At 40.1% G+C, this 24,579-nt stretch overlaps 1 protein-coding gene across 1 annotated transcript in view; it reads right to left on the bottom strand.

Moving 5' to 3' along the window:
- Positions 1–216: 216 nt before the first annotated feature.
- LOC100890029 (transforming growth factor beta receptor type 3) overlaps positions 217–24,579 on the bottom strand; it is a 48,970-nt gene continuing 24,607 nt past the window's right edge. The window contains exons 4-13 of the mRNA XM_030998250.1: positions 16,750–16,927; positions 15,475–15,776; positions 10,707–10,884; positions 9,041–9,333; positions 7,372–7,754; positions 6,159–6,366; positions 5,031–5,193; positions 3,741–3,788; positions 3,245–3,346; positions 217–2,113 (exon numbers count right to left, since the gene is read on the bottom strand). Of these exons, the coding sequence (XP_030854110.1) occupies positions 1,875–2,113; positions 3,245–3,346; positions 3,741–3,788; positions 5,031–5,193; positions 6,159–6,366; positions 7,372–7,754; positions 9,041–9,333; positions 10,707–10,884; positions 15,475–15,776; positions 16,750–16,927 (2,094 nt within the window). The 3' untranslated portion in view covers positions 217–1,874. The remainder of the gene's footprint in view (positions 2,114–3,244; positions 3,347–3,740; positions 3,789–5,030; positions 5,194–6,158; positions 6,367–7,371; positions 7,755–9,040; positions 9,334–10,706; positions 10,885–15,474; positions 15,777–16,749; positions 16,928–24,579) is intronic.

Raw genomic sequence — 24,579 nt, forward strand, 5'->3', positions numbered from 1 at the left:
CGAGTCTTGGTAAAGTAACAAGCACTGTACACAGAAAGCTATATATGGGACAACACACATGGTGTCGGGGCTAGTACTACCTTGATTTCCTTGTCTTTCTATGCTCATTACTCAGCCAGTATACATTTTCTTCCAAAATTGTTTGGCACATGTCATTTATTTGTAATCTTGAACATTCAGTGTAAGTTTCGTTTGATTCTGTGAGAATTAATTTTCTTTTTTTTACCAGAACTGGAGTTTATCTTCAACGTATCGCTTACAGGTGCTCTTTGGTCCCTAAGGCTCGTTCAGTTATGACGCAGAAAAACCGCTGAGATTTTTGATGATATGAAGTGTAACATGATTTACATTGCTGTATTTCATAACACAAAGGTTGTCGAAGAAGCACAAGTCCTTTGTTACCCGCAGTTGCGATTCATTTCCACATACAAACAAAAATATGGTGGCTTACAGCTCCGTGTTGGCTCAGTCAGTAGAGCGTCTGCCTCACAACTGGGAGGTCGTGGGTTCGAACCCCAACCGCGGCATACCAGAAGACGTTAAATGACGGAGATTGCTGCTCCCTTGTTTGGCGTTCAACAATAAGGGATAGAGCAACGTCGATCTGGCGCTGCTCAGTGGCTGCCGGGCTCATGATAAAATGCGCAAAAAGAATTTCCATTTTCGGTTTAATTTAATAAAATTTGGAGTGGACTTTAACAGATTAACAGATTATTATAACTGAACAAGCCTTTAGGGTTATGGTAGTTAAAGAATTTAGTAAGTAGTAAAAGGGTTGACTTCTGAGAGCCAGGAAGGCGTTCATTTTACATGAAATATCATGAGTGACGCCTTTCTGGATCTCAACCTTTGTGAGCTCAAAGTTACTATCCCAACACGATGGCATCACAACCAAACTGAACTTAACTTGTGCTGGAAAAAAAATATTGCATAAGACAGCACAATACAGAGTACAATGGCGAACAGACAAACACAAACACAATACTTTCTCTTTGAAACATAAATTCACACATTCAGTTTTTATCGCACTGATTACGCATTGCGCAGGCTACGAGTGCTGTACTGTGACTTTTTTTAATTTTGCGTAAAAAAACAGGGAAAATAGTCCAATAGATTTATCTTCTGCGTATCTGCTGTACATGTTTGAAGATGTCCAACTCTTCAGCACCTCCGTCAATGGTCCTATTTACACTTGAAAGCAAGGAGGGTCATTCATACTGCTGGCTTGATTGAATATACAAGTCCTATATTCGGGTTAGAAACACAGAGAAGATGTCACATGAGTTGTTGCACCTTTCCTCCTATCTATGCTCTGTTCACATCTGAATGCACGAGGCTCCTCGGTGCTGGTACACAGGAATGATCCGCTTTTCCATGTCTACATTGCCGTGTGTGAACAACCCCTTCAAACACGTTTTTCAGGATTATCACCTATTCCATTCACATCACGTTCACATCAATGTGCTGGCCTGTGGAGTTTGAGATGATCATTTTTTTCCACCTCGTGCAGGTATAAGCAAGACATTGTGAAATCCGTTCCTGTGATTGTGACCTTTTTGCTTCGCTCAGCTCCTTTGCATGATATCCTTCGACGTTGATCATTCCTACTGCGACCCTTTCACATCGATTCCTCCTCGGCACATTATTCTCAATACTGCCAAAGTCAATTGAGCATGTTCACACCATCCTTTCGGCAACATCATTGGAGAATCGATTCTATGGTGGTTCCAAATATATATTCAAACTCAAATGTTCAATGTGAACACGGGTCCAATTCCTGTGGAGAATTACACTACCACAGAGTCCCCTTTCACACTAACAATTTTTAGCACTGATTTAAAGCTGCACACAAGGCAGTCCATGTTTGGTCACTCTCATACCGATTCCCCTACGGGTCCGTTCATAAGTCCCCTTGCGGGAATCATATTTGGGTTAATACCGTTCGCTAAGGGTATGTGAAGTGGTCCGTTCGGTGCGGGCACAGGCGGGGGCCGCTGTCGGGCCACCATGTGCCCGCCGTTTGGTAAATGTCCGTTTGGTATGTGCCCGTTGACCATGGGTGAACTAGGTGAGCTTAGAGTACGAGGTGAACCGGGGCCTTGCCTCCGAGGACCTGTTCATAGAAATGAAAACATAATTATTTTTAATAGATCTGAAGTAAAATTCAGATATAGCAGTCTCCTTATTTAATTTTTTTTTTTAAACTTCTGACAAAATCTTTAATACTGGACTTTAAGCAATAAAATTGTTCTCAAGCCTGCATGGCAAAAGAATCAGAAAAATATAGAACAGTGGGGTTAGAACCTGTTGGCACTTTCACAAAGCTATTGCTGTATGATGTCAATGACATGGTGAAGTGGAAACAAAAGCAAGTAAGAAAGATTATTCTTATCTTTTTATTCTTTTACCAGTATTTAGTTGATTCAATTTGATATTTTAGGCCATTTCAATGTAATTTGTCTGACATAATCTGAGATGCCATATGCAAAATAATAAATATTACTTTGACAGTCAGTTCACTTCAAACAAGTTTGTTTTAAAAACCTTCAATACAGTGCACTGTTATCAACAAAGTTCCTTGAACACCACCCGGTAATTATTGATTGTGCATCTTGTGCTCCAGACAAGTTGAAGCAACTGAAGTCATACTCTATCTGAAAGATAATATCTTATCCAAAACTGACCATGTGTTGCCATTGTACTAAAAGGAATATCATGAGGTGTTGAGGAGTTGTCAGGGACAAGTGGATATACAGCACCGGACTGTGGATCACATGGTTCACGGTTCGAGTCGCGCTGCAGCACTAACGTCCTTTAGCAAGACATTAATCTACATTTGCTACACTCGATCGAGGAGAGGTAAATGGGTAACTGGCAGGAATTGATTCCTTGAAATGCTAGAGCGCCATAATAGCAGCCGTGCTAAAGCGGGGTAATACTTGTGGAGCGCCAGGAGTGTCAAGTCCGACAGACTTGAGCGCTATACAAGAACCCACTATCATTAACATTAGTATCATGAGGATTAAAGATTATCTGCACTAGTTAGGCAAGGAGGGATTAGACCTCCCTGCATGGTCACTGACAGGGCATCTCATCAAATCAGCTCTCAATTAATATAAGAAAAAGGAGACCATGGTGGAACAACAGGTACTGCTTAGGCATTGTTTGCTATATAGAGGGCGCAAGTAGCTATAAGCAGTGCAGTGTGGCTTTAAAAAGCGTGAGACAGACGAGTTTGACTTACCTGTATGTGCATGAATAAACCATAGGCATGCTGTGAGTAGTACACCTATGGTGAAGGCTGCAAAGGCTATAGCTGCAGCAGGTCCTGCACCCAGACCTGAAACTAAAAACAAGAAAGGAATGGTTTAGATCCTCTGGCTATTCCTTTTGGGAGAATGCATCTAATGTTGAAATCGATCCTGTAGCTGGATAACTCACTGTTATGTGTTTTTTATTTTATTTTATTTCTGCATTTTCCCAAATATGATATAATTGAATAACTCAGGGACATCTTGGAAGGGGAGATGGATGGTAAACGGGGGAGAGGAAGACAAAGAAATGCGCTGAGTCAGGCTTGGTAGATGACAGATCATATGACACAATAAAGGAGAAGGGTTAAGATAGAGAAGGATGAAGAAAGAAACTAAAGAAAGCTCTGCACTTGGCCGAACACCTGAGTGTTTGACTTAGATAATAAAATATTAGCACATATGCAAAGAAGTGAACTCTTTTCTTACTTGGTTGAGCAGTGTTTCCTTCCAGACATGCTGTATTTCCTACATTCACTGTAAAAAGAAAAGATGATAGAGTTCTTGATAGTAACAATATACACGCAAACATATGTTCATATTCAACAGATATTATCAATAAAATCACTATTTCCTTTTCATAAACCATTAGTCTTAATTATTTTACGTCATCATATTCATCAACTGATTTCCTTTTCATCCAGTTGTGAAGCTTACAATATATAATTGATTATTGTAGAACAATAAATCTACATATTTATTATCATAAATTGAATAAAATCTCACTGCCATAGCCTGCTAGAAATTTTGAGATTGACAAATTTTGTAATATATTCTCTTCATAACCATCTACATAGTCCTCATCATCATCATCATCATCTTCACCATAAGCATCACCATCACCACCACCACTACCACCATCATCATCACCACCATCATCATGACCACCACCACCACCATCATCACCACCACCATCATCATCATCACCACCACCACCACCATCACCACCACCATCATCACCACCACCATCATCATCATCACCACCACCATCATCATCACCACCACCATCATCACCACCACCACCATCATCATCACCACCACCACCACCATCATCATAACCACCACCACCATCATCATCCCCACCAAGACCATCATCATCACCATCAACACCACCACCATCATCATCATCATCATCATCATTATTATTATCACCACCACCACCACCACCACCACCACCACCACCACCATCATCACCACCACCACCACCACCACCACCATCATCATCACCACCACCACCATCATCATCACCACCACCATCATCACCACCACCACCACCACCACCATCATCATCACCACCACCACCATCATCATCACCACCACCATCATCACCACCACCACCACCATCACCACCACCATTATCATCACCACCACCACCACCACCACCACCATCATCACCACCACCACCATCACCACCATCATCATCACCACCACCACCACCACCACCATCATCACCATCATCAACACCACCACCACCACCACCAACAGCATCATCACCACCTCCACCACCATCATCTCCAGCACCACCACCACCACCACCACCACCATCATCATCATCATCATCATCATCTTCATTATTATCATGCACATCACAAGTTTACAACCATCATCATTATCATCATCATCATCATCTTATTCATGCCTCAAAATTATCATCATCCTCATCATCATCATCACAACCCCCACCACCACCACCACCCTCCTCCTCCTCCTCATCATTACCTTCATTATCTATATAATTGGTATCCACTATAGGTGTTTCTATTGAGCTGTCTAGCATGGGACCAATCTCTAGTGTCTTGCTTGGTCCGGTGGTCAGCTGCTGACCCACACGTACCCCTGGGTTACCAGAGCAGGCTTGCTGGAGGGCCTCTAATGTAGAGCACTGTCAAGATAAGATAAGATGGTGTAAAAATAGTCCGTATTATATCTCGCATACTAAGAATCTTGCAATCTGATTGGTCTAAACGAGGTCACATGATCAATGATAGATAAGTACTATCTCCCTTTTGTACAGTATTTTTTTTGCTTGCCCATTGAATAGGCATAGCAAAGTAGGTTACGCGAAATGTCAGTGTTTTTGTTAAGGCCAAACTAGTACTAGTCAATGACGCTTAATTTTAAGCTTTGAAAAGTAAAATGCTGATGCTAAACTGTCTGCAGAATCAGAACACTGCAAGCGAAAATCTAGTTCTTTTAATTATGTAAAATTCACTTTAAATACACATTGCCGATGTGGGATATAAAACAAATATTAACCTCCTTTACCCTCGTAGTCTGTTAATATTTGCTTACTTTATCAAACTTCAATTAATGGAACTTATTAATATTGTTGACATCAGAAAATAAACAAAACTTGTCAGGTGTCATGGTTTGGGACAAACAAATCTCTCACTGGACCAACAAACGCTAATATCTTCTTAAAATCGCTTTTAGGCTTGTGTGAGCTAAGTTGGCTTCTATGGCATGTTTCACCATATTATTAGTATGACAATAATTATGACTGATCTAGCATTTACTAAAAGCTCTGAATTTCTTCTTCTTCCTAAGCTCAATATTGCGTGGAGGGAAAGAACCTTTGCTCATGAGGGGCCTTCGCTTTGGAATGTTCTCCCACAAGAGATTCATAATAGCAGATCAGTTGAAGTGTTTAAGAATAATCTTATAACATATCTGTTTAATTTGTCATATAATTTATATGTTTTATCTTACTGCTGTTCCTTTGTTTATAATGCAGATGCTTTTTATATGATCTGTTTTTTGTTTCTGTTACTCAAGTTGGCTTTGAGCGTTTCATTTTAGGTGGATTCAACGCCTTACAATTTCATTAGCAATCTTATCATTACTTACCACTGGTATGCCCTTCTCCTCATCGGCAGTATTATAATCCTTACTGCACAGACTGAGCTTACAGCTGACAAACGTATGAAGGCCAAAGGTCTCCCGCGTCCAGTGGACCTCGAAACTGAAGCGCTTCAGGTCGCCGTCCTCCTGAGGGTCCAGACTGACGTAGTTGGGGTTCAGCTCGTGGAAGATGACCGTCTGGTCGACGGGGCAGCTGTGGAGAGACGGAGGTAGAGAGAAAGATTCATGAGTTAAGAAGAGCAGCAAAGAGAGGAGAGATTTGAGCATTACAAGCTTTTTTTTTGCAACAAACAGCATCGGTGATGGCAGGCAGCATCCCAATGAAATGAGAGATATAAAATACACATTGGAATTGGATGTCATATAATCCTCCACAGGTACTAAAATAGTCTCAATGAAAAGGGGCCTACCTGAATTTGTTTATACTATATACATGTATGCTTGCTGGTACATACACATTGCATCATGATAACTCTACGAAGGAGTAAATGTCTTTGAGTCTGATTGAGGTAAACCCTTTGTCTGGTGACTGAGAACAAGTTCAAAACCTCCACAACTACTTCAAAACAAAGGAACTTACTCAACACTGGGTATCATCTATTGTCTTGAGAGCCATGAGGACATTAAATCATACCCTTTGTAACTAACTTGGCTAACATCAAAGGATGACCCTGTGGACCAATCACCAAGTCAGTGCACCACAATCCTTATCATCAGGTTCAAGTGAGGCATCGCCCACCTGGGGGGTGTTTCACAAAACTTGTCATCAGTTACAAATGACAGTTTGTGTTATAAGCTACTGAAATCCTTGCTTCTGATAGGTTATCAGCAGTTATGTCACTGATTTTTGTTATTTGTCATTGGAAAAGGGCTTTGTGAAACGCCCCCCCCCCCCCCCTGGACCTGTCTAAATTGCTTTCGGACTGATACAGGACCATGCAACGTCCTCATGCATACATGGGGCTATAGTAAAGATGGAGGAACTTTGTGTGACTGTCGGGAGGAACAGCATTTAACACCTTTCAGTCTGCCCCCTCCTCCCAGAGCCCTGTACCCCTCCAGACCTAAAAGGGTTTCCAGCACCACAGCCAGATCCTGCAGCCTCAACTGGACCAGGCTCGAGCAGTGACTAGAGCTGAAAAACATTCATATATTTTTGTCAAAACCACACTCGACACAATTTTTACAAAATACCTACCTGAAGTCAATCAGGGAGTGGACAATCTCGTCAGCCACCTGGATCCAGCACTGGTTGATGACCACCTCATGTCTCCTTTGGCCTCCGCTGACCCCGACCTGGAAGTACAACCTGGTGTGGTCCTGCAGCGGAGCCGGAAAGTCCACCACCTTGTCCTGGAACAGCGGTGTCTGGTACATGTCCATGTGGAGGGTGACATGGTTGTCGGTCATGCCTGGTTTGGTGTTGGTGGGTCCGTGAAGGTACTCACACTCGATGGACGATGCGTAGAAGGGCATAGAGGAGTCCTCGTCATCGACGTCCACATCGCCGAGAGGCATGTCGTCGCCTGATCCTTCCATACCGGCACCACTGCCTTCAGGGGACCCATTGAAGAACAGCACCTTGAAAATAAAGATGAAAAATTTAATGAAAGGAACTGTAATGCAAACCCGTATCCGCACACCTACCCCCTGGACATCCACCCCCAGTCAACTACCCCCCGGGACAACTACCTCCCGGACAACTACCCCCTAGGACAACTACCCCCTAGGATGGTTGTCGTAGGAGGTAGTTGTTTGGGAGGTAGTGGTTCTCCAGGGGTTGGATGTCCAGAGGGTAGGTGTCCTAGAACCGGTTTGTATGGTACACAATTATGTCTCCCATCAGCCTCCTTTGTAGGATTGTTTACATTTGTCTGCAAAGTGACAGACCTAGGATGGTATAGCATACAAATGCTCTATTCATATCTGATGTGTATGAATACAAGCTAATTATGCATTCCTGGAAAGTGGAGACTGACTTCGAAAACTATTGAAAAATGTAAATCATGGTTTTACAGGTAGATCAGAGACCCAACCACTAGACAAATTAAGACAACTAGACACAAACTCCCTATGGAATTTTCTTTTCTTAAAATTGAATGATCACAAATTTGAAGTCACCTAGAACGAACGTAATTGTTACGAAACACGACTAACAAGGTGACAGATAAAACTGCCAAGTAAGCAGGCACGTGCCCCTCCTACATTTCCAAGATCGGTTGAACTTTTTTAGACCCCTTTTTTTTTAACCTCGATCGATTACATGTATGTGCTCCCCCAAACATCAAACTCTGGCTACGTGCCTGCAAGTAAGTCTCTCTCACTAAATGAGCAGGAGAAAAGAAACTACACAGGATTCCAGAGCTGCAAACCTTGTGCGACCAAAAAAAGGAACCATGATGACAAAAAAAAGGAATTTAAAGCAAAAAAAGGACTTCATTAAAACGAAACTTATAACCATGCGCGACATACTTCCAATGGCGAGATGTCCATTCCTCATGCTAGTTTTTTTTTTTTTTACCTATAGTTTATTTACAAGTAGGTATTCTTTTGTTGTTATTTTGGTATTATCAGCGTTTCATTCTTTTTGAGAATACTTTTCTCTTCAAATACGTTTTCAAGTATGTTTTAACCTCAGTTTTCTATTGGATTTGTGATCAAATCAACATTTTAGGCCAGTTGTTTGACATGGGGTATATAAAAAAAATAAAGAATTAACAAAAAAAAACAAAAAAAAGTATTTTATGAAGAAAAGACGTACTACCGTCATTTGGAGGAAAAACAGAAATTTTTTGGGAATAACGTAATGGTTAGCAGCTCTGGTATTCCTTGTTCCATGAAGTCATCCCTCGAGTCGTCAATCTTACCCTGTTACGATATATCATCTTATTCATCCTCTGCTCCGATGTAGTCCCACATGCATTCAGCTGCGTATCCAACATGAAACCCAACGTCATGTACTCCACCGAGGTGCAGTCCCTATCCTCCAGCGTGATGTCTTCAGGGCTCAGGTTATAGTACTCGGCCACCACGGTGGGGACGAGGGCCCTGATGCTGTTCTTCAGGCACTCCACCACCACGTGGGGCGAGTCGTCGGGCCAGTCAATGGAAGTGGATCCGGTCTGGTCGGGAGAGAGGGGGTGGGTGTGCCTCGAGATATCTGCAAATGATCAGAATAATAATAATAATAATAATTCCGCTTTTATATAGCGCGTAATACATCTATGATGTCTCTAAGCGCTTTACAGATATACTATTACCCCGGTAATTGGATTCAATGCTTGCCCGCACACAATGTGTGCACAATCTCCACTTCCTGGGGAGCATTCCAGCTACGTATTACTTGACGCTCAAAACTGTTTGTATCGATGGTTTCTATTGATAGACATTTTTTTTTAGAGTGCAGAGGCTGTATTGTATAGCATTTTCAAATTTATGCCATAATGAAATATTACACATGTTTACAAACACATTATTATATCCCAAACCAGTGGTTCTGACAGAAGTAGTTGGCTGAAGACCAAATAACTTGAAGAGACTTTGGGGGGGGGGGGGGCACTGACGAACAACTTCATTCAAAGGGTTACAGCAAACATGTTACATGTAGATGGGGTAGTTTAGTCATTAAGGTTAATCCTACAAATGTTCGGGAGGGGGAGGGGCAACTGAATCAACCCCTTGAGTGTTCAGTAATGTGTTCGATGATGATTGTTTTGTACTGTAAGCTTCCATGACTTCATGGCCTGGAGTCTTACACATCATTTAAAGCCCATCTGTACTTGTGTAAAGGAGGGATTAGACCACCCTGCAAGGTCACTGGACAGGTGGTTATCTCATGAACTCTCAAATAACATAAGAAAAAGAGGATCATGGGGGACGAATGGTCACCGATTAGGCATTGTTTGTTATATAGAGGGCACAAGTAGCTACAAGTAGCCCAGTGGGGCTTTAAACCAAACGTGTACAATTTTGACCAACATATATCATGCAGTGTAAAAAATCATTGCATTGCGTGTGGCAAAAATGGACATTTCTCAATGTGTATCTTACACACACTTCACCGGCTTATTTGTGGGATGGGTGTGGAATCCATCCCTCTCTGGTAGAGAGAGCACCAAAATAACCAGGGAGGTGTTTCACAAAGATTTTAAGTTGAACTTATCTCTAAATTGGACTTAAAAATTATGGAGAGCCGTAAGCATCTATGAAAATATTTGGTGAAAGTTATTTTAAAAGGCATAAAATTTTGATTCAAATCATTCAAATGATCTATTATCAAGGAGATTTCATGTTCCTGATGTGGAATTACTAAAAAGTCCAAAATACTTAAAATTTCGCCTTTGAATTTTTTTATAAGGCTACAAATTTGCTCTCCATAATTTCTAAGTCCAACTTAGAGATAAGCTCGACTTAGGATCTTTGTGAAATACCCCCCTGGGTATCGACCCAATCGACCAAGATTAAAAGTAACCTGTTTTCTAAAGAACATGCAAAAAAACTCTTTTAAAACAAATAAGGATTTTGAACACTTACTGGCTTTACCAACTGTGATGTCAAACTTGTTGGCAAGGACAGCCTCCGTAAACGAGACCACAGCGCTGTACCTGTCCCTCGCCCACGTCAGGAGGTTGTCTCCGGTCGATGGAATGTTCTCTTTCTGCAGTTCAAATGGGCCCGATGTGATGCCTTCTGTGTTCACCTGGTGAGGGCTCTGTGTGGATTCAAATTATAGCGAGATATGATATGATTTGATTTGATTTGATTTTGATTATTATCATTTATCAAACTGGTAACAGGGCAAGTAAATAAAATAAAATAATAAATCTGGAATTATTTAATCATTAAAACAGAATACCTTTTCTAAGCACTTTACAGTAATCATTAATACCCTGATCATCGGATTCACTCACGCATTATCGCATATAGTGAGCACTGTTTCCGCTCCCTGGGGAGTATTCCTAACATATGGTAATGTCTATCACAAAGTCTTTAATCATCCTACCAGGTCCCCATTTACCTCCTGGGTATGGAGTGGCAAATGTAGATTAATGTCTTGCCAAAGGACACATTATAGCGTTGTGTAGAAGGTACAACGTACATGTATTGAACCAGGGGACCTACAACTCAAGGCCATATTCAAGAGGAAATATGGCCATTTACTAGATAGATAACCATCTTAGAACATCCAAAGCCTGAAAATATTGCTATTTTACACCTTTGTTTGAGAATAATTAAGAAAAAAATTATACAAAACTGCATATTTAGTACTGAAAACACTCTGCAAGTATGCCACCAAGATTCAAATTAAATTTGTCTTAAAATGTAGTTCTAAAGTATGAATTTCTTCCTCGAAACAACTGATCAATGTACATTGCTGCCAACATGGGTCTGTCCTGCCATATTTTTCGATAAATAATATAGATCTAGACCTAGATTTAAATGTTGATACAGTAGATCTAATACTAATAAACGTAACAACAACAGATCATTATTATGATGCTACTAACCAAACTTCTGAGTGGAACATCATGGTGGAAAGTTCGATAGACAAGTATCACTTCCTACCTGGACCTAGATCTGGATCCACAGAATGTCACAAAAATAAAGACATCGATAGTATAGATTGTATAGAGTTCCTACAATACCTATCTTGGAACCTTATTACTAGCATAGATCTTGAACCAGGTATGCAAATACCCTTCAAGCACAGATATTTACCCATATCTGTAGTTCTGTCATGCCAGAAAAACAAAATCATACAACATCCTGGCAAACAGGCTACCATGTACTTGTGCTTACTATTATTGATGCAATCTGGGGACTGTGAAACGAACCCTGGTCCCTCAAACAATGACTCTAGCTCAATTTTTCTGTGTATCTTATGCGGCGACCCATGCACTTGGTCGCAGAGAGCAGTTCAATGCGACGAGTGTAACGGTTGGTATCATGCTCAATGTATGGATATGAATAGCAGTATGTACGAGGCATTGGGCGGGTCCAATGTTTCTTGGATCTGTTGTAACTGTGGTTTGCCCAACGTCAGCACATCCTTTCCCTTTCTCTCTCAATGTTCCATAAATCTGTCAAACTCTTTCGCTAATCTGGAAACACTGGATAGTGACAACGTGGCCTTAAGTCCACCTATCACTTCTTCATCACCTAAAGCTGCTACTGGCAGGTCAAAGAAATATTCCAAGACTAAAAAAACCTCAAACAAAGGAAGGAATCCCACCAAACCTAAGTTCAGCAGACCTTTAAAGGTACTGGTAATCAACTTTGGTAGTATCAAGAACAAAGTTGCTGATCTCGCAGCTTGTCTGGAATTCAATAATCCAGACATAGTATTAGGATCTGAGACATGGTTAAACCCCTCGATCAGAAATGAAGAAATTTTTCCTAACCAATACACAGTCGTCAGAAAAGACAGAATAGACTCACACGGGGGTGTACTCGTTGCCTTTAAGAGCGACTTAGTAGGAACCCATAGAATGGACCTCGACACAGATTGCGAGGTTGTTTGGGTCCAGTTTCAGTTGGTAGGATGTAAGTCATTATTGGTAGGTGCCTTTTACAGACCACCAGATAAAAGGGACCATCAGTATTTGAATGAGTTGCAAACTTCCCTGTCTAGAATTAAAGGTAAACACAATGACAACATCTGGATTGGTGGTGACTTCAATCTAGGTGATATACAATGGGACTCCCAAAACGTACGTCCTAACCCACAGGTTACGAAAGTATGTCATCAAATGATTGACTTGGCAAATGATCATAACTTACAACAAATAGTTACTGATCCTACAAGACAATCAAACATACTCGATCTTTTCCTCACCAACAATCCTACCCTAGTCGAAAAATCTACCATCTTACCTGGGATAAGTGATCATGACGGAATTCCCATGCTTGTTATTAACACATCACCAAAAATCTCCAAACCTAAACCACGTCGTGTTTACCTGTATGCCAAAGCAGACAAAACAGGAATGAAAACAGAATTGAACAATTTTGGCAAGGAATTTTGTGCTACAACATCAAACACTGAGTCTGTTGAGCAATTATGGAATGTCTTCAAGACTCGACTAAAGAACATTATGGATATTTTCATTCCCACCAAGGTTATTAGTAAACAGAACAAAACCCCTTGGATAACCCCCAAAATCAAGCGAATGCATAGACGGAAACAACGGGCCTATAACAAGGCCAGAAATTCAGGAAACGATTGCGACTGGGCGAGTTTTAGAGAAATCAGAAAAGAGACCCATAAGTTGACCAGATCTGCTTACAGAAAACACATTAGAGATTTTTGCTTGGAATCAAAAAAACAGTTCTGGTCTTTCGTCAAAAGCCTCAGGAAGGACTCCTCTGGAGTACCCGCCTTAAAAGAAAAGGGTGTCCTCACATCAGAGGATAGCCAGAAGGCCGAAATACTCAATGAATACTTCCGTTCAGTCTTCACTACAGAAAATCTACAAACCCTTCCCAACATTCCTCAATCTAATATCTCTGGTATAAATAATATAATCATTCATACTCCAGGGATCGAGAAACTCTTGAAGAACTTAGATCCAAAAAAAGCTTCCGGGGTCGACGAGATTTCCCCCCGTATACTAAAAGAGTTTTCTCAAGAATTGGCACCACTTCTTTCCAAAATCTTCCAAGCATCTTTTGATACAGGCTATTTACCCGAGGACTGGCGTAAAGCCAACATCACACCTATCCATAAAAAGGGTGACAGAACCAAACCAGAAAACTACAGACCAATATCTCTCACTTCTGTATGCTGTAAACTACTAGAACATGTTGTACACTCTCATATAATGAACCATCTTGAGTCGTACAACATACTCAGTAAATACCAACATGGATTTAGGAAAGGTCATTCCTGTGAATCACAGCTAATCCAAACCATGCACGACCTTACCCTTTCTCTCGACAAACGGACCCAGACTGACATGATCGTTACTGACTTTTCTAAAGCGTTCGACACTGTGCCCCATCATCGTCTCATCCTTAAACTTAATCAGTACGGTATCAATGGGAAAACCAACAGGTGGATCTCATCCTTCTTACAAGACAGGCACCAACGGGTAGTATTGGGGGGAGAACATTCACAGTGGGTTAGGGTTAAGTCGGGCGTTCCTCAAGGGACAGTGCTCGGACCTTTACTCTTTCTAATCTACGTAAACGACATACCTGACGAGTTATCCTCGACCGTACGACTATACGCAGACGACTGTATCTTATACTCTGGCATAAAAACTCAACTTGACGCTACCAGACTACAGGACGACCTTGACAGACTTTCTGCATGGGTGGATAAGTGGCAAATGCAACTCAACCCCCAAAAATGTCATGTTCTTAGATTTAACGCTTCTAGATCCCCTGTAACAACCAAGTACACCATCGGAGGTACTGTATTACAGGAAACTCCCTCTCACTCGTACCTAGGGGTAGAGATCTCCAATGATCTAAAGTGGGATAAACACATTTCTAACATAACATCGTCTGCAAATAAGGTCAATGGATTCATCCGTAGAAACCTTATATCATGTACTAAACAAACTAAATCCTTAGCTTACACAACTCTAGTCCGTCCAATTGTAGAATATAGTTCTAGTGTCTGGGACCCATATACCAAAGAACATACACAGGAAATTGGCAAGGTCCAAAGAAGGGCAGCCAGAATGGTATGCAATGACTACAGGCAAACTACCAGCGCGACAAAACTAATGGTAGGGTTAGGATGGGACTTGCTTTCTATTCGAAGGAAAGTTTCGAGGGTCTGTATATTGCACAAAGCCTTGGGGGGGCACTTGGCCCTGCCGGTGTCGGACTACCTGCGTCCAGCTACACGAGCCACCAGACGTACCTCAGGAAACTCCTTCATCCAATACTCCACCCGCACCAATTGTTTTAAACACTCCTACATTCCACGTACCATCAAGGACTGGAACTCACTACCCTCCGACATCCAAAGGACCACGAACATTGACACCTTCAAACTCCAAGCAACCAACTTTTTCCGCAACCAAGACTCAAGCAATAAGAACTAAATAAGCACAGTGCGCACCCCCTCATTCCTCCTCGCTTGGTTCCTTACGGAACGTTGAGGAGTACTCCCGAAGAAAAAAAAAAAAAGAAATGTACATTCACAGCAAGTCCTTAAAAAAAAAAAAAATGTAAAACATGTTTCTTCTACAGATTTCAGAGAATTAATTACTATTCAACAACAAGTACGAGTAAAAGTACACATGATTATTATTTAAAAAGATACTGCTCCGACTCCTGTGTGTCTCACCATGATGGTGAGATGCCTGATCTGGTCGCTGCTGACGATGTTCCACACCACAGGCGTGTCTGCCTGCAGGATGAGCACCACCCTCCTCTTGGACGCCGCGTTCCTCGACACCTCCTTGAGCTCGACGACCACGCTGGAGCGCCTGGAGCTGGGCGAGAGGAGCCAGATGAGGTGGACCTCCTGAGTGGCCCTGCTGATGTCGGGGATGCAGAAGCCGATGCGGACGGGCTCCACCTGGCTGGCGCTGATGTGCGACTGCTGGTAGTTGGGGGTCAGCGTGCACTCCTCAGGAGCATTAGGGTCTGGGAAGGTCAGAAATGTGATGGAAGGTTCAAGGGGATGTACACAAGGAAAGAGTGGGAGGTGGGGAGGCAATACTTGATGTGGTAATCCCTGAAGCAGCTTTTCCAAGCTATACTGGGATGGGATGTGTTGTGACAGCAGGTGAAGGTGCAGACAACAAAAGGGTGTACAATTTCTATATACAGTATCCCTGTGATGTGCAAGTTAAATCATGCTGCTAAATGGTTTACAGCATTCTGGAACCTACAGGAGGTTCCAACCTTCTGATGACAGGGAGGGTAATTAAAACAATTAAGGGGTAGCACCCCCTTTAAATAGTTATATTTGGAATGTAAATCCTTTTCTGCATATTTGGAAACCTTCGGGTTCAACTGTTTCATCCCCTTACACAGAGTGCTAGCAATACTCCTGAACATGAGGAGTTGTTAAATTGTACAGACTTCCTTTTCTTTTATTCTTCCTTCACTTTCTGATTTAAAAAATCTAAATTAAGATAAAGATTGATGAAAAAATGTTTTTAGTATGTTTTCATTTTTGTAAATCATATGTAAAGTAATCAACTTGTCCTTATTCTGTGAGCCTATGAGGATATGGAACCCCCATCTCAACCACTAATCCTATAATAGATGACTCTGAAGACTACATTCCCATAGATCCCTACACTAAACTTGTGATCAGATATGACAAGTAGCAATTTCTTTGGGTAAAAAAAAACCCACAGTAGACAACGTTCAATAGGCATCAGCATTGTTTTCTGTGTTACATGAAGAACACATTACTCATCACATTTTATGCTTCTTCTGCATTTTTATAAGGTTTTTTTTCCACCATCAACATCACTTTCTGTGTTATAGGATACCAAACAAGAATTACACTTTACTTATCACATTTGACTTTTCTGCTGCATTTTTTAAATCAAGGTTTTTCTACATCACATCTAAGGAGGCCTTACAAAGAAGGGAGGTAACCTACCTTGCCCAACTTGCAGGTTGATGACGTTAGCAGACTCTATGGTTGAGAACGTCCACACCTTGGAGTATGTCGACGTGACCCACGCCAGTAAGGCATCATCCTCGGAAGGCATCTCTGTTATTGATATGGTGGGAACTACAATGTTGGTTGGCTTGACAACGGAGGAATTGGTAGGGATCTGTAAGATAAGAAATTAAAAAAGAAAGGGGAAGAAAAAAAAAGAATGAAGGATTAGAACTTATTAAAGTATTTAGGAAATTTTTATCATAGGATGTTACATTTAAGATCCAACATCTTGGGTTCTGTAATATAATTGTACATTTCACATTTTAGTAAACATATAGAGCAGCATCGGTGCATATTTATTGCCAGATGAAAAATAAAAACATGGTTTAATTGTTTGTATTTAGGCACACTGTACCCAGTAGTTAGGCAGTAAGAGTATCTGTGCATAATATACTTGGACAGACAGTCAGACACACAAATGTTTAAGGGCAAGCATGGCTCACAGTTGTTTTTATTGAGGCACACTGTACAAGAGAGTGAGCATAGGGAGCAGAGTCTTAATGCATAATACAACATGCTTGACACAAAAATGTCTGAAGGTCTGTATTTTTTATCATTATGGGCAAATATAAACCAGGTCTTCATGATGCAACATGCTAGGCACAAAATACAGAAAAAGGGTCAATTACAAACATGGTTCACATGTATTCTTATTTGTGGGCGCACTGCACAAGCCCCACAAACCCACAGGGAAAGCATAATACATAATGTAACATGCTAGACAAACAACTAAGGCAAATGAGGTTAACTAATGCTTTTATTGAGGCACCCTATACAGGTGTGCACAGCAACCACAGGACGAAGCATGATTGATGCATATGCATAATGTAAGATGCTAGACACAGATGAAGGGCGGACATGGTTATCAATAGCTTTTATTGAGGCACCCTATACAGGTGTGCACAGCAACCACAGGACGAAGCATGATGCATTAATGTAAGATGCTAGACACTGATGAAGGGCGAACATGGTTATCAATTGCTTTTATTAGGGCACCCTGTACCAGTACCTACTAACCAAGAGGAGAAAAAAAGAAGAAGTGGCAGTTACACAATAATGGCAAACATGGCTCACAAGTAAATTCCATTTGCTAGAATGAAGGCACATCGCACAAGCCCCATAAACCACAGGGAAAAACATAATGCATAATGTAACATGCTAGACAAACCACGAGGGCAAATGAGGTTAACTAATGTTTTTATTGAGGCACCCTGTAAGAGTAGCAACCAAGTGGAGAGGTCTCTATATGCAATTAAAGTTAAGTTACAGACAGAACAAGGGTAAACATGGTTTTCATTTGCTTTTATTGGGGCACCCTGTACGCGTTGCTTACCGTCCAGAGAGGGAGCAGCGAGCGTCTGTGCATAATGCAGTGGGACAGACGTAAAAGATGAGATGAGAAATGGGACTATGTAAACGCTAGGATAATATCCATGGAGCCAATGCCACCAATGTTTAATGAAGCCAAGATATTGGCCAGAGGTTCATCTAGCGATATGATTGTTGCACACGGTGAGCAAGCATTGCGATCGCTCACCCTCTTCAGTCGAGAGGGCCGCATCGCCCGCATGTTTCTTCATCCCCTTTTGGTTTGCTACCGTTTTGATTCCGTCTGCAGCGATGTATAAATCTTCCTCACTTTGCAATTGAGATTGATGATTCAGTAGCAAAAAGCTCTAATGAAAACATACGTTTGTATAACTAGAATCTTTTTAATTAATTAATCCATTCTTCTCATACAATTTAATGAAACGTGTTCTTTGTCTTGTGCCCTTTCTTTGGTGCCTTGATGAGAATTAACAGTGAACCTCTTAAAAAATTCACAGGGAAAACAAAATGACAAGCTAATCTACGTCAAAATGATTTGCTGATAATCAGTCAACAATTCAAGCAAGTTATAGAATAGCAGTATCACAAAGGAAATACGGTATATCTTAACCTATACAGTGGACCCCTAAGAATAACAGCACTTGTGCTGGTAGGGTATTTTTCTACCCAACAAGTGGTAGATAAATAAATAATTGATTAAAATGAATACATTGTTGTAGGCCTATTACATGTGTATGTTTCATAGAGCCACTAGCTCTCATTCAGAGGCAACCTCTCACGTCTGTTTACAGCCAGAAAGGCAAAAAACTTGATCAAGTTATGAAAGATAATGCCCTTCTGGTACTCAGCAGATATGTAGTGAGCCATGAGACCTGTCCTCATCAGCTTGAGTTTGCCAAATAACCCGCTTTTTTCAGACTCGGGATATTATCCCGAAGCTCGAAATTGCGCCATCACCAGACCGATACGCTCATCACAAACTAGCACGGACAGGCGCAAATTAGCCCACTATTTCCTGAATAGCGGCATATTTTGGAAAGACCAAGATTTCTGTGGATACTTTCTCGACCAAATATCCTGCTAATTGCAACTGCAGGCTGATGAGGTTGATGAGGCTGATGAGGACGCAAATTAGCTGGATAATTTGCCTTTGGGATAGTTAAAATAGCGGGTTATTTGGCAAACTCGAGCTGATGAAAACAGGCCTAAGGATGCTAAATGATGCTGCTCTACTCCAATCAACGGAACTAATCACTGGATGATCCTCTTCTATCGCTTGAAAAGATGATGACATAATGAGTTTTTAAATGCTTCATTTGCGAAAACACAACTAATGCAATGCTGCTAACCATTTGGCATGCAGTCGTATATGAACAACATATATCCGGCCTTTTCATCATTTCTTTTCTACTACATGATGCAGGCATAATTTGATTGGCCTTCTGGGCTTAATTGGAAAATCTATGAGCAAACGGTAACCAAACGTCAAACTTGGTACCCTACGCAGGAGTCAGGCCGATATGAAGTTGGAAATCAAATTATTTGAGCAGATGTGATCGAGTGACTTTGAGTCTGTTATGATATTCAATTCATGGAGATATTAGTCCATCTTGCCAGAGATGATGATATGTGAGCAAAAATCATAAAATTAACATATTCTGCTGATTCCATCGCTTTTTTAGCAGATGTGATTTAATCTACAGATACATGGCATTGTTAGTCCATCTTTGGTGAGATGATCAGTTGTCAGAAAAATCATAAAATTAACATACTGAAGCTCATATCAGATTCATTTTAGCAGATGTGACCCTAGTTTGTTTTAAAAATCATGGCACTATAATATAAGCCTATTGAAACATTCTGGTATGTCACCAAAAAATATAAAGTTTTTACATCACTTTTAGCAGATGTGATCAAGTTCATTGTAATATTAATGCCTGTATTATTTCAGTTAAACAAAAATGATTATTCCATAAATATATATCATTCAATTAACATATTCTGACCTTTTAACTGATGAGGTCACTTTTTAATGGACGTGGCTAAAAAAAATTGTTGGAATTCTGAACAGATATGGAAAATATTTCAAGAAAATCACATAATAAATATATTTCTCTTGCAAATGTTGAGTACAGTCGTACAGGTGAAAATTTCTGATCATCCCCAATGATGTATCATGAATTCATGATGGTTGAAATGTTTAGGAAAATATATCATTAAAAATGTATCCTTGAATAACTGGCAGCCTAGTATAAAATCCAGAGAAGCTTCATTCCATAAGGCATAATCAGATTAGGGGGATCAGAACTCGGAACATTCAAATAAAAACGCAAACAACCTTATGTTTTTTGTTGTTGTAAGATCACATGCATTTTCTTTTCTTTTTAAGCTGCACTGCATTTAATCTACAGTCTTTTGTAAGGAAAGCGCCTTCAAATTAGGAGCAATCTTGAGAAAATAGCGAAATAAACATAAACAGGAACTATAGTCCACAGCATGCATTCCTGATCTTCAATCATTAAGTCAAGACATTCCACTTAATCTTTTTGTTTACTACTTCAAGCAAGATGGGATTATTAGAGATCTACTTCATCATACCATGATCATTCACCCCCTCCCTCCCCCCAACCCGGGCGCACAATTACAAACATAAACAAAACCAATCCACAGACTCTACACTACAGGTTTATACATTTCCTAACTGATCCTTCTTTTGTTACTTGCATTATTACCTTCTTTTCTTTGCTATTGTTTATGAATCTTATGATATGTTAAATAATTTATTGTATGATTCATCTGATATGAATGTAATCTCTTTCTTTGTTGATGAACATGCAGTGCACATCTATATTTTTAAAACACAAAGAAATCACTTAAGTTTTTGTAATACCGTCAAAGCTTATTGATATATTATTATGTTTATCATAGACCAGACCACTAATATTGTCATAGGCCTACAGCTACAGCCCAGGTAAACTGTGTAGGCCTAAATTGTGTAGACTCTCAATAATTTGCTGGTACCAATGTAAGGTTATACAGGTCTCAGTGATAAGTAAAGGGTTAAAGAGGAAGGGGGGGGGGGGCACAATTTCTATTTTGAATAATCACACAATAATGGGGCAAGTATTTGTTATGTGATTGGGTTAGCTAACAGGTTTTGAAACAAAAGGGGTGAGATGGCTAGCTGTGCCCGGATTAAAATAAACTACTTCACATACATTCTGCCATGTGTCAAAAAGGCGTAACTCCCATTAATCAAATGTGGTGGTGACTGGTGAGTGCCCTTCTACAGTGTAGCTCCTAGTTGCTAATTTATCAGGTTTTTGTTGAAAATGTGGAAAAACCAGGGTAATGTTGTAGTGCCTTGAGCACTGTACATGGTGGATATTCCTTCTGACATTCTGTACCTGATGCCAATATCATTATTATAATTATACTTTCATTATTAAATTATGTCCACAAAGACCTGACCCAGTTTTTATCTCAAACACATTATAATGTGAGCATGCAGAACTGGATTTATATTTGCTGACGCATTCTCATTAACCTTCACTAACTGAGAATAATGGCCAAAGCAGATACCCATTCACATACAAATGACACTGAACTTAGATTTAGACAAAATGGGTCTGAATAAACCAGACTAAACTCCCTATTAGCATAGTTAACACTTGAGCAGCTCTATCTTAAATAAAATACTTAAGAAGATTAAAGTTCCATTATCTGTGTTTGAACCAAGGTGGGAACAATGGGACTACACTCAACCCTCTCAACACAAGTGATTACGGGCCTAGTTCACACATAAATTCAAAATCTATATTCTAATGACAACAAACATTCATTTGAATAACACAGAAGGTGGATTAGGAGCCTAGTTCACACATGAATTTAAATTCTCCAATCTCATGACAAAAAATATTCCTTCAATTACATTGATGAATGTAATCTATAAAAATCCCCATCATCCACGATTCAAAAAAGGTTTATGTTTTCAAGGTTTATTGTTATAGTGCATTTCCTTTTGAAATTTGAAAAAGATTTTAATGTATTATGAAGTCATATAATGTATAGTGGCATACTACTTTAATATATATGTATATCAGACCAAACAACAGTGAAATATGAAGCCATTGTTTGTTTGGAGCCAAAAGGGCATTAACTCATATCATTTTACATTAACGCCTTTCTAGATCCAAACAGACGACACGATGGATTACAAATTAGCCAACAAAAATACATAAGGGAGTAAAAAAAAAAAATATGTACGGGTTAACTTTCGTATGTGATCGCCCCCATGGTTAGACTTATGACCTCAAGCTTGTGAAGGCCTGTGTTCCTAACTCCAAGCTACTCCACAATGACTCCAGTTTACCTTGCCTACTCAACACAGGGGATAATCAAACATTTGCATAGGCTGGATTATGGGTGGCTAGCACAGTGAGAACCAACAGAAAATAGATTTACAGTAGAAGCAAATAGGGAGGAGGATGGATAGAAAGAGAATGAGAGAGGTGGAGAGAGAGAAAGGGAGAGGTGGAGAGAGAGAGAGAGAGAGATAGAGAGAGGTGGAGAGAGAGAGAGAGAGAGATAGAGAGAGGTGGAGAGAGAGAGAGAGAGATAGAGAGAGGTGGAGAGGGAGAGAGAGAGAGAGAGAGAGAGAGAGAGAAAGAAAAGAGAGAGAGAGAGAATCTGGATTCTCAAAAAGAAAGCAGTTTCTCCCAATCTTTAAAAAAATAACAAAAAAACAACTCAGATTCAAGTGAACAACAAAAATATGTGCTTTACGATTCTGCAATAGGACCAAATGTGTAGCCATGGTTATTTCACACAATTTCACCAAGCAAGATAATTTGAAAGGCGACAAAACTCTGGCAAGGACCAAGAACTGTTTCTCAAATAATAATAGCATTTGAGATCGAGAAGAAAGAAATATCTCTCCACCTGACTCCCTGATGAGTTATTGTTCATTTTGTCCTTGGAAGCTGACAGATTTTTGAAGAGTGAGAATATCCGCGTGATCATGAGTTTACTTGAAATACATTTGGCTACGATTGGCTTGATTTTACTTTTTAGTTGTGAGAAAAACAGAGGGGGAAGAAATGAGCTGGAATTCTTTTAACCCTGACATCATAGTATCTGTTGAGAGCCAGAAGGGCATTAAATATAAAGTTGAGTTCTGATAATGTGATTGCATCGTAAAAGAAACGTGGTGGAAGTGATTGGAAAAGGTTAATCATGGGGCAGAAAAGCATAAGTGTATACAGCAAGGTTTTGGGATGAAAAAGATGATGAAGTTGCCCAGTCTTGCTAAAAAAAAAAAAAAATTGTCAACTTAACGTCAAAATGACAGGCGTCTTATACGGCGCTGCAGCCTTGCATACATGTACAATGTCTCCCTTCCCAATGCTGTATGTAGGTTTCTCATTTCAGTAATACAACAGCCATAATAGACAACATCAAATTAAAAAGAAACACTTGTAAATCGGGAGCCACCTTTTCTTTCACTACCATCTTTCTTTCATCTATCAAACAAAGATTAAATCTCAAAACTTTGGTATGAGGCTATCATCCAATTGCTCCTTCCAGTAGTTGCACTACCTTGATTGGTGTCAGAACACAGTGCTGCTCCATAAATCATTCAATTAAACTACCAAGGTCATGCCGAGATTAGAGTACCAGTCTTCTGCAAAATGATACACTAATATTTGGCAGTCGAGGTTGGGGTATTGATTTTTCATATAATAATCTAACCTACATGTACCAGTGAAGTATACATGTAGGCCAATTTCTAGTGCCATCTTTAATACATATACATGTACTGTATATGTAAGCTAGAGATTACTAATACTAGAGAGATAGAGAGGTGGCACCATCACAGGAGGGGGGGATTTAAATTTGGAAACGTTCAAACCTTGTATGTACAAACTCAAGATTCTCTTATAACTTGTAGGGGGAGGAGTAAAACCTTTTTTTGCATATTGGAAAATTCTCTTCAGGAGGAACACAATTTCCTTGACACCCCCCCCCCCCTCAATAAGATAGCACTCCCCTGAATGAGAACTACATGTACAATATAGGTAGGATTACTCATCAATAATGATGAAACTCAAAAAGTATGTGAGTATAGATATTTCACTTTTTAAAAATCTTTTCCACATAGTCCCTCTTGTGGGGAAAAACTACATCAAACAGCGCTTGCACTTAAAACCACAATAAGAATTACTACTTGCATCTTCAACTACTTCTATACATAGATTTGACAGAAAAACAGTTCATCTCGTGACTTATTTTAAGCTTATCTCTATGGCAGCCATAAATCCAACAACAATTACTTAGAGAACCACTAAAACCACAACCATATATTGTTACTTGAAGCCTGTCTATACAATTATACATTGTATCTTACCACATCCCTTTCTTCTATTTTTAGTGAAT

This window comes from Strongylocentrotus purpuratus, unplaced genomic scaffold, assembly GCF_000002235.5.
Source record: "Strongylocentrotus purpuratus isolate Spur 01 unplaced genomic scaffold, Spur_5.0 spur5_scaffold_4, whole genome shotgun sequence".
NCBI lineage: Eukaryota > Metazoa > Echinodermata > Echinoidea > Camarodonta > Strongylocentrotidae > Strongylocentrotus > Strongylocentrotus purpuratus.